The sequence below is a fragment of the Labeo rohita genome, chromosome 19 (genome assembly GCF_022985175.1).
Source record: "Labeo rohita strain BAU-BD-2019 chromosome 19, IGBB_LRoh.1.0, whole genome shotgun sequence".
Taxonomy (NCBI): Eukaryota; Metazoa; Chordata; class Actinopteri; order Cypriniformes; family Cyprinidae; genus Labeo; species Labeo rohita.
Window position 1 is genome coordinate 23,316,940 of NC_066887.1, and position 16,600 is coordinate 23,333,539.

The 16,600-nt window shown below is 40.6% G+C and overlaps 1 protein-coding gene across 2 annotated transcripts in view; it reads left to right on the forward strand.

The window, feature by feature from the left end:
* Positions 1 to 6,084, forward strand: part of tshz1 (teashirt zinc finger homeobox 1) — a 42,488-nt gene extending 36,404 nt beyond the window's left edge. For both annotated transcript variants that reach the window (XM_051137194.1, XM_051137193.1), the window contains one exon: positions 1,452 to 6,084. In XM_051137194.1, coding sequence (XP_050993151.1) covers positions 1,452 to 4,831 — 3,380 coding nt within the window. In that variant the 3' untranslated portion in view covers positions 4,832 to 6,084. The remainder of the gene's footprint in view (positions 1 to 1,451) is intronic.
* The last annotated feature ends 10,516 nt before the right edge of the window (positions 6,085 to 16,600 follow it).

The following is a 16,600-nucleotide window of genomic DNA, read 5'->3' on the forward strand; positions in this document are numbered from 1 at the left end:
TAGCTGAGGAAAATAAGCATTTTCTGCTGTGTGGCGTAGGCAACATTTTTCAGTATCCTCTTTTTTACCTTGAGAAATAAATGTGCACTTAGCAGTAATACGCAGAGCAAAAAAAGAGCCGTATTTGCACAAATAAGCATGAATGCGTATTTCTGAAAAACACACTTGTGGGCCGATGCTGTTTTTGCTAAAAATCAATGCATTAACTGGTTCTTATCAATCCGCTGGGACTCTTTTGGTCAAAATATCGACAGGGGAGGAAGACATCGATGCCGATGTTTAGAGAGCAGGTGGCCGATATAGTACATATAAAGCAATTTAAAATATAATTATAAAAATATAATATGTCTTTTCCAAAAGATTGAACAAATAATGAAAGCCATTTGGCTTTAAAACAACACTGACTTTTATTTACACGCACACGAAAAAGTTAATGACAATTTGGAAGTAGATTTTGAGTCTGACGCAAAAACAAATCCTGCTAAATCCCACAAGCAGGCTTGGTTATCGGTCAATAATGAAATACTGGCCAATTAACCGGCCTATCACTAGAAGGAAGGTGCACTAAAGATGGTTATGCATCCTCTTGTCTTTACTCTCACTCTCTCTTTTTCCCCTGTGGCTGCACACACTCTTGACTCCCTGAGAGTTAGTACAGCATGGACCATGACAACATGACATGCCATTTCCACTTGCATTTTAGCATGACTCGCTGCGAGAACTTCCATCGCCTCTGCCAACGGCATTGAGGCAAGCTGCACCCCGTGCTGCATCCCTGGCAATAACTCAGACGCAATCTCACACTCAGAGGAGTCTAGCTTGGCTAGTGCATGGGAGAACTGGATCAATGTCACACACAGTCTGTGCCCTCTAACTACAGGGAAAAGGAGGACGAGAGAAAAGCGAGAGAGAGTAGTCAATATGGTGGTGTTCATGTGGAGTTCGTTTTTTGTAAACAAAAGGGGTGGGGGGGTACATTTTGTAATATTAGATGTAAAGGATGCATTTTTACAGCAATTTTGGAATGATAATATTTTGCTTTCATTATGTTTACAATATAAAAGTTATCGTTTTTTTTTACTACATGCATTTTTTTTTTTGCTTTAGAGGACTGGTTTTCAAAGGAGGACTCTCCTCTGCCCTCTTTACCCTTGCTGAGCTGTTACACAGGATAGCTTTGTTAGTCTCAGCAGTGAAGGGGTGCTATCTATCATAGTCAAGATATGGATGTTTGCCACTTTATAATTGCAAACCTGCGTCCTCTGCCAGGACTATTGACAAAAATCTCTTTAGGATCATTATGTAGGCATGCACACACACGCACACGTGCAATGACACATTTTCCACACCTTAAAGTGATTTCACTTATTCAACAGTCCATGTTAAGGTGCACGTTTGAGGGGCTCTTTTGTCTCATCATCTGTTTTTCCCCCTCTGTTTTGTTTTCTCAGCCTACGTGCCGGAGGACGAGCTTAAGGCAGCTAAGATCGATGAGGAGCACCTGCAGGACGACGGACTCTCCTTAGACGGTCAGGACGCAGAGTACCTGTGCAATGAAGAAGACGATGGCCGTGAACAGCTGAGCTACCAGAACTCTCCACTCAGCAATGGCACCAACCCAGATGCCGGCTACGGCTCGCCCCTCAGCGACACCAGCGATCACCTGGCTGACTTCAAAAGCACCTCCTCCAAAGAAGGCCAGGATAAAGAGGAGGTTGAAGACATGGACACAGATGCTGGACTGTCTTTGCAGGACAGCCTGGCCCAGATGAAAGCAGTCTATGCAAACCTGATTTCAGATGCTTCCTGGTCGAGTATCACAAAGGACATTATGAAAAGCAAGCAGGTTAGTGCTAGCAGCACTAACAGTACTCCAAGCAGCCACAAGGGGAACAACAGCATTGCAAACAGCCATGCAAGCAGCATTACAAGCAGCGGAGCTAGCGGCAGCAGCAACGCTAGTGCTAGCACAAAGACAAATGTGACGCCAAGCAGCAATTCTACAAAAGCCACCCCGTTAAACAATGCCAACAATGGACCCATCAATGGTGCTAACAGTGGGGGTGTTGCATATGACTGGCACCAAGCAGCTCTTGCTAAAACCTTACAGCATACGCCCTACCACCTCATGCCTGAACCAAGTCTCTTCAGCACAGTGCAGCTGTACCGGCAAAACAATAAGCTGTATGGGCCTGTGTTTACGGGCGCCAGCAAGTTCAGATGCAAGGACTGTAGTGCAGCCTACGACACGCTTGTAGGTCTCACGGTGCACATGAACGAAACCGGCCATTACCGTGATGACAACAAGGACAAGGAGGAGGACAGGGGCAAGAAATGGTCCAAGCCACGGAAGCGATCTTTAATGGAGATGGAGGGCAAAGAAGATGCTCAGAAAGTCCTGAAATGCATGTATTGTGGCCACTCGTTCGAATCCCTACAGGACTTGAGTGTTCACATGATCAAAACTAAACACTACCAGAAAGTGCCTCTCAAAGAACCAATGCCAGCTCTCGCCTCAAAGCTGGTACCCTCCACCAAAAAGCGAGCGTTCCAGGACCTGATGTCTCCATGCTCACCCGAGTCAATTTCTAGCACCCCTGGCATACCACTGGCAGAGACTGCACCCACCAAAGATCAGAAGATTTCCAACCCATACGTCACAGCGAATAACCGTTATGGCTACCAAAATGGTGCAAGTTATACCTGGCAGTTCGAGGCCCGGAAAGCTCAAATTCTTAAGTGTATGGAGTGCGGGAGTTCCCATGACACCTTGCAGCAGTTGACAGCCCATATGATGGTGACTGGACATTTTCTCAAAGTCACGAACTCTGCCTCTAAAAAGGGTAAGCAGTTAGTGTTTGACCCTGTGGTGGAAGAGAAAATCCAATCCATCCCTCTTCCACCCACGACAACACGTCTACCAGCTCCCACTATCAAATCCCAGCCCGATTCTCCAGTACACCCATCCAGCATGGATGAAAGGAGGGAGTCGGAAGAGGAGAAAGTGGAGGAACCTGAGGAGAAGAAAATCAAGCAAGAGAAAGAGGATCCTGCTGAGAAGGTGGAAAAGTCTGAGAAACCCAGTCATTACAAGTATCTAAGAGAAGAGGATCTTGAAGAGTCTCCTAAAGGTGGACTAGATATTCTCAAGTCATTAGAAAATACAGTCTCCAGTGCAATCAGCAAGGCTCAGACAGGTACGCCCACCTGGGGTGGATATCCCAGCATTCATGCCGCCTACCAGCTCCAAGGGTCTGTAAAGTCATCTATCCCTGCTGTCCAGAGTGTCCAGATGCAACCAACATTCAACGCCAGCAGCTTGAAATCTCTGACCTCTGACTCCAGCACTCTGATCCACTCTCCAAGCAGCCCATCACCACCCCCAAACCATAAAAGCAATGTCCTAGCCATGGAAGAGCTGGTGGAGAAAGTAACAGGGAAAATTCCTTCGAAGAAAGACAGGGATGAAAAATCAACTGAGCGTGGCTCCAGACATCTCACTGCTGAATTGCCCTCTCCTGTCCTCAGAGAGCGAAAGGACCTGCCAAGACAAGACGATCTTAGCAAGCCAACAAAAAACGGCACTGTAGATAAAGACCAAGAGCACGTTGCAGTTCGGGAAGGAGAGTACAAGGAAAGCCATGCAGATAATCCTGTAAAGAACGGAACGGATGTCCACAAAACGCAAGTCAGCAATGGTTGCGGCAATTTAGGAATCATCACCGACCACTCACCAGAACAGCCTTTAGTCAACCCCCTCAGTGCATTGCAGTCTATCATGAACACTCATTTGGGCAAGGCCTCCAAAACAGTCAGTCCACTCCTAGACCCACTAGCAATGCTGTACAAGATCAGCAACAACATGATGGAAAAGCCCATGTACAATCCAGCTCAGGTCAAGCAGGTCGAGCCCATCAACAGATATTTTGACAATGACGACGATCAGCCCATGGACTTGACAAAGTCCAAAAGTGGCAATGGGCCCACAAACAATTGTTCAACTACTGTTATCAGCAACAGCAGCATCACAAACAGCGCCAGACCCATCTTGTCCACGCTGGCTGAATCTGTCTCATCTCCTCTTCGGGAGAATGCCCTGATGGACATCTCCGACATGGTGAAGAACCTCACGGGTCGCCTGACGCCAAAGTCATCCACCCCTTCCTCCATATCCGAAAAGTCGGATGCAGATGGCTGTGTTTTTGAGGATGGCTTGGAGGATCTTTCGCCCGTCCAGAAGAGGAAAGGCAGGCAATCGAACTGGAACCCTCAGCATCTGCTGATCCTTCAGGCTCAGTTTGCGTCCAGCCTTCGGGAAACCCCTGACGGGAAATACATCATTACAGACCTAGGTCCTCAGGAGCGTGTACATATTTGTAAGTTTACAGGTCTCTCCATGACCACCATCTCCCACTGGTTGGCCAACGTCAAGTACCAACTCAGGCGGACAGGTGGAACCAAGTTTCTGAAGAACATAGACTCGGGCCAGCCACTGTTTCTGTGTAGTGATTGTGCCTCCCAGTTCAGAACTCCCTCTACATACATTAACCACTTAGAGTCCCACTTGGGCTTTAGCTTGAAGGACCTCTCCAAGTTATCAATAGACCTCATAAGAGACCAGCAAGCAGTCACTAAAATGATCACAGATAAGACATTCAGTGCCCTTGGCTTGACTGAGGAGGACTCGAATTCCATATTTCAGTGCAAACTGTGCAATAGGACTTTTGTCAGCAAGCACGCAGTGAAACTGCACCTCAGCAAAACACACGGAAAGTCACCGGAGGACCACCTGATCTTTGTTACTGAGCTGGAAAAGTTAGAAAAAGCCTAAGGAAAGCAGGCTGCTGGCAGTGAAGTGACTGGATTGAGAATCATTGCACTACATCACTGTACTGCACTGCGCCTGAACTGAGCCTTCAAAATCAGTCCAACTTCTTGTCGTGAAACTGCCTGATTGGACCATGATCTGTTTCAAATTTTTTTTTTTTTTCTCCCTTGTTTCTCAGTCTCTTGATTTCTATCTCTTGCTTTGTACTGTATTTATCTGATATGTGTCGGTTATGTGCATGTTTTTCCTTTTATTTTCTTTCCGAGTGACTTCATTCAAACAGAATTTACAATTTGTACTCTGTTGAATTGGGAATGAAACAAACATGGTATCCATGGGCATGGTCTAAAACAAAGTGGCGAAAGAACTTCTGACTAGAACGAGTTGCGTTGTACTGAACTCTTCCTACGCGTCAAAAAAGACTGACTTCATTAAAGCACTCCGTAGTGTTGAATGTTATGAGAATATGTATAAAACGAGACAGAGCTATTTTGTTAATTTGAGCTCCGATTTTCAGATATTGGCTTGACATAAATCAAACTGCAACCCTTTGAAGTGAAAACAATGCATTGTAGATTTTGTTGAGTCTTCTAAACCTCGAAGGATATTGAAGATTTTGACGGGCTGCCTATGATTATACACTTTGGTTTTTCAAAGGCATTTCCTTATGTTTTTAATAATCATTGTTCCTTTTTTTTGTTGTTAAGTATCATTTTATACAGTAGCAATTTGAAACGTATGCTTTGGTACCACTATTTCTCTTTCTATGGTTTCGCTTCGGTTTCAACCTGTAAAGACTTAATTGAAATCTTATATACAGCACATATATTTAAATGATCAGCGAAGATGTGTAAATTTCCATCATCATATCTTGCCAATTGCCGCAGCTCAACATTGTTTGTATGGTGTGCATTCTTTTATATTGTCATTTTATATATAGTAAACGAAAAGGAAATAATATGTACAGAGATGTATATGCAGTATATGTGCTGTAGAACCACGATTCATCCTTTAGTTGAACTAAGTTCTCTGATGTGGTAAATATGAATTGACTGAAGGAGTTGCATCGCTCTCGATGCATGGAGTATGAGAGGGAACAAAGCAATGCAAAACATGAAATACAGTACATTTCAATGTTTTATCATGCCATTGTGAAAAGTCTCATCAATTCCCTTAATTAAACAAAAAGAAAAAAAGAAAAAAAAATGTTTTTGTCCCTTAATTGTAAAATAAAACCTGAAGCATTTCTTGATTAATGCTGTTCTCTATTTGGTTATTCGTGTGTTTTTCTCTTTTCCTACAATTAACGGTTTGGATTCTAACAAACTTTCTACCTCCACCGGTTGAAATATTCGGCTGCTCATTGTCCATTTTTGCCTTTGTTTGTTCCTTGAATGCAGCACCTTTTCTGTGCTGTATGTAAATGAGAGAGAAATATTTCCAGACACAAAACCTGCTGGTAAACAGGAAACGCTCTCTCGCGTCAGAGCCAAAACGGGCAAAGAACTTGTGGATTTAACGCTTTTCCGTAAAGCCTGTATATCTGGCTTCTCAGGACCGATTCTGTAGCATTGATCCAGCCCTGCCTCTCTTTTTTTTGGAGGATCTTAGTGCAGTCCCTGTACGTATTCTATGTAAATTACAGCAATCATGACAACTGCGACATTGTGAGTACCTGCAGAGCAGAGTGAAACATCGGCAGATAGACGCAGTTTAAGCAGATTTGCATATTTTTTTCCTCTCCCCTGTTCACACGAGCGCTCTCCAAGCATTTCACGGGGTTTTCAGACTTAGAAATAAATGCCCAGTTTCTAGTGGGAATCAAAGATTTACTCTTTTCAGCTCAATTACTGAGTGATTATACGTGTGGACACAGGGGGCTTGAGGGGAAACGAAACAAGAAGGGAAAGGACTGAAATATGCAGTGTTTGCACAATAATCTCAATCTCCATTTGAAGCCGCTTTGGGGAGTTGCAGTATCAAACCCCTTGTTAGTTGCCCTATTTGAGAGTATCCTCTCACTCAAATTGGCATGTTTTGATTTCCCAGTGGTCCCATACTGAATATTCTGAGCCTCCATCTGCTAGTTTTGCTTTCCTCAATTACTGCAATTCTTTTTCATTTTCATTCAAAAGGCTGGATATCTGTGCAAACTATTGGAAATATTAAGCCATATAAATCCAAAAGTATCCAAGTGTTTTTGCATAAATAGCCAAATTTGTCATCCAGAGAATTATTTTTACACATGAAGGAAGCAGGTTTAAGCTTTGAGTATGTTGTGGAGTAGATTTAAAACTATTAATTTATTCAAGTCATGGTTTGGCGCAACTTTTCCACATGTTGGAAGATCCTCAATATAATAACCTGAAAGCAATATTGTTATTGAAATCAAACCTTTCGAGCATGGAGCAGACTTAAGTGTATTATAAAATTAAGCCTTCCATTTCCTTCCACATCTGGGGTCCCGACGCGCATAGAGATAAAGGGGCCGTGCCAGGTCTCTCTTAAAGAATTGACTCGCTGCCTATCCGCAGATATCACATGCTATGAGAAACAAAAGGTTGTAGAAGCGTTTCACGGCATACGTTTGTGCCTTAAAGCTCCTGTTAAATGCAAATGCAAACACAAAGCGTTAGGTAAAGACATTCAGGTTTTGGATGCCTTGCAACTTCGAGTGCAAGAAGTGGCAATAACATTTTTAGCAGTAAACAAGCACTTTCATCTCTGTATTTGCCTTGACAAGTACATTCTTTCTATTAACATTAATCATTTTGAAAATATATTTGAAATAAAATTCATAAGTCTAGTGACATACTTATTGATTAATGAACAAAATGATTGATTAATCAAACAAATATGTAGTTCAAAACATCAAAACATCCCCGCTTGTGCTATCAACACCCTAAAATACAAAGATGTTTCATATCGAGACAGGATGAAGGCTTGAAGGAAAGCAGAATTTTGAATAAGTCTTTGCACGTCAAACATCAGTGTCATTACTGATGCAACTCATCACTGTGAATTCATCAGCTTAACCTTGTGTCTCGCGTTTTGTTATTTCACTTCAAGAAAACAGGAAATAAATCATCTCGGTCTGTTCCTTCCCTGCTCGACCTCACAGACAGACGGCGAAGCATAAATATGATGCCACACAAAAGAATTCATTGATAGTGGGACTATGATGAATTTTAACTGGTTACAATTTGCAGTTTTCAAAAGGCAAATCAGTGAGACCTCGATGTAATTTAAACATTCCCTATCAAAATTGCACACTTTATCCTGAGAGGAATAAGTTGACAGATTGAAAATAATGAAATCTGGAAAATGACACATTGTGGTCTGTGAATGACAGAATTTTTGAATATAAAATGAAAAAGAAAACTTTAGACAAGGTCCATTCATATGGACTGTTTGTTTGGAAAAGAAGCATTCATATCTTAAAAAAACAAACAAACAAAAAAAAAACATTTAGGCCTACTCACCATGTCAGTCTTCTGTAGAACACAAAATGAGATGTTTAGCAAAATATTCATGCTGGTGTAATTTCCAAAAGGGAGTTTCTGCAGTGATGTCATGGAAGAAACATATTTGGTTCCCCAAAAAACCTTTCTGTGAACAGGTCTGTTCTATTAAAGAACATTTTAAAAATATTAAGAACCTTTGGTGGAATGGAAATGTTCCATGGTTGTTCAAGGTTCTTCATGGAACCATAACAGACTTTCGCCAGCTCCTCTGGCTGTTTTTCTGGTTGGATTCGCACCGGCAGCAGGAACTCTAGGCGGCCGACAGCGTCAGCTTCATGCGCGGTATTTACAAACGTCGTCAACAACCGATGAATGGAGGACGCCATGATCGGAGCTGTGTTTGTTGTGCGTTGTGGGGTTCGTGATGACGGAGATGAAATGTAAACTCACAATTTACGCAACTGAAAGAACGTGAAAACCTGACTAAAATCTTTAAGGCCAACTTGCAGTGTTAAATATAATCGAGGCTGAGAGAAGAATACAACACTGCAAACAACAGGTAAATGCCATTACGACTGTTTTCCATGTTCGTGAAGTAAAACTTTTTACATGTTTTTTTTTAAAAAAATGCCCGGTGGCAGGTGTTTTAATTGCGTTTGGCCAATCAGCGTACACTTTTGGTAGTTACAACAGAGTGTTTTCATGACGCCTCATCAATCGCTCATATTGGCGGCACTGAATGTAAACAATGCCACTGAACCGATCGACACTCGCATATTTTACTGATTATTGCTGCTGAAAATTATCACTTATTGTTATGTGTTGGGCTGTAATCAGTCGGAAAACATTTGGAGTACTACAGACTGCCAAAAGTTATTACAAATCAAAGAGAAAGTGCAAAAAAACTGTCTGAGAAACAAAGGCGTTTGTGGTTGGCCAAACTGAACCAGGATTTCCAGGGCAAGAATCTTGACAACATTAGTGTTTGTTCCTATAATTTCTGGTAAGGTAGGTGAAAAAGTAGACTAATATTAATACTGCTTGTACGTATCTTTACCACCTATTAACTTTAGTTTGTCAAAATATTGTGCCCTTTCCTGCTTACTAAGTCCTCTATGTGATTTAGCAGCTTTCACACATTTTTTTCCGTGGTTTAGACAGCATAAATTAGCAGAACAATGTATTCAGTACTACATTAACTGTGCAGTCCATGCTGTCGTTTACATCTGAGTATTGCCAGTATGCCTGTGCATCCAGGTAACTGACTAAATTTTGACTTAAGTGTTTCTCAGTGATAGTCAGTGATTGTTCAAAATAGATCTGTTTTAAAGGAGAAGTCCACTTCCAGAGCAAAAATTTACAAATAATGTACTCACCCCCTTGTCATCCAAGATGTTCATATCTTTCTTTCATCAGTCGTAAAGAAATTACGTTTTTTGAAGAAAACATTTCAGGATTTTTCTCCATATAATGGACTGCTATGGTGCCCCGAGTTTGAACTTCCAAAATGCAGTTTAAATGTGGCTTCAAATGATCCCAAATGCGGTTGCAAACAATCCCAGCCGAGGAAGAAGGGTCTAATCTAGTACAATTGGTTATTTTCATTTAAAAAAAACAGAATTTAAATACTTTTTTAATCTCAGACGCTTGTCTTGTCTTGCTCTGCCTGAACTCTGTGTATTCTTGTTGAAGACAATTAGGGTATGTTGAAAAACTCGTATTTTCTCCCTCAACTTCAAAAATAATTTCAAAATCATCCTACATCACTGCAGAAGTACTGACCGAGTCTTTGCAAAGTGAACATGCAAAGAAGATCAAACACCCTTTACAAAAAACGGTAAAACAGTGATGTAGGACGATTTTAAAGTTCAGGGAGAACATAAGATAGGAGTTTTTCGACATACCTTAACTGTCATGAACCGGAAAAAAAACAGGCAGATTGCAGAGTGCAGGCAGAGCGAGACAAGAAGAGCATTTGACATTAAAAAGTATATAAATTGTATTATTTTTATGAAAATAACCAATCGTTTCACTAGATAAGACCCCTCTTTCTCAGCTGGGATTGTCTACAACCGCATTTGGGATCATTTGAAGCCGCATTTAAACTACATTTTGGAAGTTCAAACTCAGGGCACCATAGCAGTCCACTATATGGAGAAAAATCCTGAAATGTTTTTCTCAAAAAACACAATTTCTTTACGACTGAAGAAAGAAAGACATGAATATCTTGGATGACAATGGGGTGAGTACATTATATGTAAAATTTTGTTCTGGAAGTAGACTTCTCCTTTAAGAGCTACTCTGAAGTAGAGTTCCTAGAACTAAGTACGTTCCTAGTTGCTCACGCCAGAAAGCAGGTATTTCAGCCAGTAGTTCTAGGAACTATGAAAAGGTTCCTGCGGTGCAAAAGCTCCTGTAGATGCCAGTAAAGAACCTTGCCATTCGTTGTATAAACCATTCTGCTAAATGTCTTCTTTTGTGTTCTTCGGATGAAAGAAATTCATACAGATTTGGGGTGACTTGAAAGCAAGTAAATGATGGCAGAATTTTCATTATTGTGTTCACCTTCACCGAAAGACTGGATTCGTTGAGTCAAATACGCATATTTAAAAACACATGCAGTTTGAAATGCACCAGCGGTGACACCTTAAAGTGTTTCTGCGTTAAATTATAAATGTTTTAAGCCTTTAAAAACTCATTTGACACTCTGTGCGCAGACTATTTCTAGTCTGAATTTGTTATTCTTAAGCTGTCCGCACTGAGGCCTGTGTTCCTGTCAAACGACAGCTGTCAAACTACAAGGCAGAATGTGTAAAATTGAATCACAGTTGAACACTGTAGAAAACAAAGGCCTGTCAGATAAATGCACACGGCAGAATAAATTGTGAGCCCGTTTGATTGGCAGCTCTAGGACGAAACGTACATTTCCGAGAATAAATATGGCTGGAAAACTTCGAGTCCCATCAGGTGATGGACTGCGGGATCATTGCATTAAGACTTATTTGATGCTTCCTTCCCAACGGATGTGTGAAGTGTTGGGGAGACGGCATCACAAATGGTTGTGTTCCTGTCAAAAGTGAGCCGTGTTTGGAGATGGAACGTCCCGCTTATTCATCTGCGTGCGGATAGCGGCCTGAAGAATGGAGATGTGACAAAATCGCTTCTTTATAGAATAATGACGGCTGACACGAGGCCTAATGGATGCAGTGTTTTTAATCTCTGTGAAGGCTCAGCCCGGTGATGGACTCGGCTGCCAGGCCTACAGGTGTGCTGTGACAGCCTGTCTATTCTACTGCTCATCACTCACGCCGAGCAGAGACGACCAGCTTCACTTCAGCCCCATCCGCTCAGCCGCTGTATTGGACTCGATAGCAAAGCGGAGGGGAGTGACACCGAAACCGGGGCTGAAATCCGCCCACAGCGCTTCTGGTGTCTTCATATAGAGGTTAAAAGAGTCAAGTCCAATGCTGAACAGAATACATCAAGTTTGGTATGACAGGACGAAGAGCAAGTTAGCTTAGTCAGGAACACACTTTCAAGCTGCCGGAAATCAAATTATATTTAAATTAGTTATATTAAATTCTGTTTATATTTTGTAATTACCAAATCATTTCATGTTTTTTTTCTCATATTAGACTTACTAAAAACAAATTAAAAATATACCATAAAATATTATATCTAAGACTTTAGATCTTGTTCTATCATCATGAGCACTGTTTTTATCCTATGTCTGACCTTTTATAAAGATGTCTGTGTGCAGCTGGAAGCCATTTTTTTCGCCATTCACTCAACAGTGAATGATTGAATTTTGAATTTTTGCTAGACTGCTTGGTGAGACAAAAGCTTCTGCAAATGTTGCTGTGGGATTTGTATGCAATTTCAGATTAAATTGATGTAGGGAAAAGTCAGCGAGTGATGCAGAGTGAGAAAAAGAAGGGAGGGAACGAGAAAGATCTGTGTGAATTAATGAGCACAAATATGCTTCCATGCCATTATTATTCGTTGGTGAAAAATGTGTATTCTTACTCCCTGACGGCCCGAGCAGCTGAGAGAAAGTAACTGACTTTGTTGTTAAGTTTCTGTGATTGTTCTTTCAGATTCAGCTGAGTTTCCTCTCAGAGGCTTTCGGCTGGCTGAAAGCATTTGTTTATCTGCGTGCCGTACAGGTACAGTAAGTGTAAAGCGTTTCTTTTCTTTACTACACAGTATTCATCAAGAACAACTGAAAGACTTAAATGACAGATGGGTATTACCGTTGCTGAAATGGCTTGTCATGTTTGCATCTTTGATTTATAGTTAAAAAATACACTGTACAACAAATATCTCTAGTTGTATCTTCTTAGTGTGGGGAAGATACTTTCTTGGCAAACTACAAGCTAATTATAAATTACAGTAGCTAAACAGCCAAATTGTTAAGTGAACTACACTGAAACTGTGCAATGTATTTTTAAATATATACTACAGTAATAGCTGAGAAAAGCAGCTTTGCCATCACAGGAATAAATTACATCTTGAAATGTATTAAAATAGAAACAGTTATTTTTAATTGTAATATTTCACAATATTACACTTTTTACTGTATTTTTGATCAAATGAATTGCTTTGGTGAGCATAAGAGATGTCCTTCAAACGTGATTGAAATAACAGCATTTAACTTTAAGTACACAGAACCTCAAACATCCATGGAACCTTTCAAATGTAGAAAAGGTTCTTTATAGTGGAAAGAGGTTCTTTAGATTTTTAGAATGTTCTTCAAAATGGTTCTTGTAGGAACTGTTCACTGAAAGGTTCTTTGGACAACCAAAAATGGTTCTCCTTTGGCATCACTGCAAGAACACTTGGTTCTTTTGGAACCTTTATTTTTAAGAGTGTAAGTATTAGCATTTATCTATTTACAGTTTTGCCAGGAGAAGTCCACTTCCAGAACAACAATTTACAGATAGTGTACTTGCCTCCTTGTCATCCAACATGTTCATGTCTTTCTTTCTTCAGTCGTAAAGAAATTATGTTTGAGGAAAAAAAAAATCAGGATTTTCTGCATATAATGGACTGCTCTGGTGGCCCGAGTTTGAACTTCCAAAATGCAGTTTAAATGCATCTTCAAACGATCCCAAATGTGGTTGTAAAGGATCCCAGCTGAGGAAGAAGGGTCTTATCTGGTGAAACGATCAGTTATTTTCATTTTAAAAAAATACAATTGAAATACTAGTTAATTTGAAACGCTCGTCTTGTCTTGCTCTGCCTGAACTCTGTGTATTCTGGTTCAAGACAGTTAAGCTATGTCAAAAAACTCCAATCGTATTTTCTCCCTCAACTTCAAAAATCATTTTAAAATCATCCTACATCGCTGCAGAAGTACCAACCCAGTCTTTGCAAAGTGAACATGCAAAGAAGATCAAACACCCTCAACAAAAAAGGTAAAACAGCGATATATAGGATGATTTTGAAGTTGAGGAACAACATGAGATGGGAATTTTTCGACATACCCTAACTGTCATGAACCAGAAAAAAACCGGCAGAGTTCCGGCAGAGCAAGACAAGATGAGCGTTTGACATTAAAAAGTATATAACTTGTATTATTTTTATAACACAATTTCACTAGATAAGACTCTTCTTCCTCAGCTGGGTTCGTTTACAACCACATTTGGGATCGTTTGAAGCCGCATTTTGGAAGTTCAAACTCGGGGCACCATGGAAGTCCACTTTTTGGAGAAAAATCCTGAAATGTTTCCTCAAAAAACATAATTTCTTTAAAACTGAAGACAGAAAGACATGAACCCTTTGGATGACAAGGGGGTGAGTACATTATCTGTACATTTTAGTTCTGGGAGTGGACTTCTCCTTTAAAAAAGACTTAAAACAGCTTGTAGGGACTCAAATTACATTGAAACAATCCGATTCACTAGAATGAATCTAGTCTCAGCCTCAGACTTCACGCCCATGGAATGTTGGCTAAACGTCTGATGCATAAGGCACACTTAACTGGAAACACTTCAGGAGTTTTGAAGTCGTCATCGTATTGGTTCAATTATACAGGATTTCCAGGAGACGTGTGTGTTGCATTCTTTAATGTTCCACCTGGAAACAAAAATGCCAGGGCGCAAAACCCCGTCACAAAAGAAGAAAGCCATCGTGTTTATAACTGTGACACCGAGCATTTATCAGGATCAGCTAAACACTGGATTTTCAAAAGTATGTGAACAATTTAAAGTTTGTTATTTTGGCGACATTTTAACATGACGAACAAAACGAAACATGATTGATTGCTGTACCTGTCAGTCATATGGCCTCTGGGGCGAGCCTTGGCCATTCAAAGCGCTCCAAGTTCCCAGACCTTCTGTAATCAGTCTGAAGGTCTGGCTACACAAGACTAGAATGAATCTGACTTTTGAATGCTACAAATGCAAGAGAATAGTTTAGGAAAGCTTGTTTGATTATTTACTCTTACACAAAACACAGGTTTCTCTCATTTTAATGCTAATTGTTGGAAAAAGTAGCTTGTTACTCGAAAAGCTTGTGTTTTGAAAGCAGCATATACAGTCAAACCAAAAATTATTCAGACACCAGATATAATTTTTTATATTTTTTACTGGTGGGTACAGGACAGTATAGTTCATTTATGTGAGTGAGGATAGCAAAATAAAGTAAACTGTTATCTATTATACCCGAAAAATTTCATACTGTGGATTACCAGTACAACTGATACATATTTGGGGCCAAAAATTATTCAGACACTTTGACCTGACCATGTTTTGCTTAAGTGTTTTTTCTTGAATTGCTTGTGTGACCTTTTTACACCACTGACTGAACAAAATCATCTAAGCATTTCTAAGCCTTACTTGGTAATTGGTCAACAAAGTATTGATAGTTGTGTAAATATTGTCATACTAACAGTTGTCTGAATTTTTGGTTGATTGTAATTCATTACCTTTCTATCAAAATTATCTGACATTATCAGTTGAATTTGTTCTGACACAGTTCTTGTCATATATATTATTTCTTTTTACCATTTTCAAAACTATAGCGAATAAACTGTGATAATGTGAGAAATGTTGAAGGTGTCTGAATCAATTTTGGTTTGACTGTACCTTCATGTTAGATAATTTGATTAAAGTAAGATGTTTGAAAATTGTGAGTTGTACCTTTAAGTGTGTATACAAACGCACAAAACCATTTTTTTTTCAGTCATCTGTTCAGTCCAGTCTTTTTTTTTTTCAGACAAAATCTAGAAAAGTTTACACAATGTCCTGCCTTACAAGATGTCCAGTGTTTTTTCTTGTTGTGTTGCGAGTCAGACACTCAAAACTGTGTTCCACACCATCCACCTTCCCACCTTTACAAACAACGCGAGCATGTCCACCCCATCGCCAGCTTAACCTGACACGCGTCTGCACTGTGTTTTTTTTCCCGCCTGCTTTTTCTGGTTTGGTTTTGTTTTAATCAGATGGAGGGTCTCTACTGACGATGTCACGTCTGGGCTCACACACGCACGCACACTCAGAAGGACAGTGGGCTGTCCGGTGTAGCATCATTAGCTCAGCGGAGACGTGGCGGCCCTGACACATGTCGAGCGGCGTGCAGCCAACCCACGGACGAGCACGAGTCGCTCCTGCATAATTTGAAGGTAACGCCGCATTTCTGTGCAGGCATGCTGTCAGTGGTCCACGGAGAACAGGGGACACTGGGGTGGGGGGAGGCAAGGAGAGACGGAGAGGGGAAGAAATTTATCCAGAGAGCTGTAGTGGTCTTCCTTATTCCTGCTTCTCGTTCTGGAAAAACATACCTGTGCGCTTCTTCTAACACGGCTTGAACATAATTCACCGTCTGACAAGTCAGAGTTTCAAATGTCAACCACAGATGATTCGTTTTTTTCTTCCTTTTTTTTTTATAAACTGACGTTGTTTTCATGAATGCAGCTTTTTGAAATGCCAGGCCTGAACTCTAAATGAGAAAGCCTAAAGTTGAAACCAGGACTAGAATACCATGCTCAAGCTAACCATTACCATTCCTATTTATCTCAACAGTGCTTGCTCAGTATGTCATTTGAAATTATTCATCTTTGCTCATAGCTACTCAGTTCTGCTGCCAGGTTGTTTTGAGCCAATCACCTGAGCTAAAGTGACATCATGGCAGCGCTGATTGTCTGATGGCACCACAAAAAATATGCACGGTTCAAAGTGCTTCATTAGCAAATTATTATTAAAGACAGTGGACGAAAACATAAATGTCCACTTCACACACTGAAGCGCCATCTGAATACAATTGGTAAAAATAGTAAAACGTTTACTATATGCAGGGTTTTTCGAAT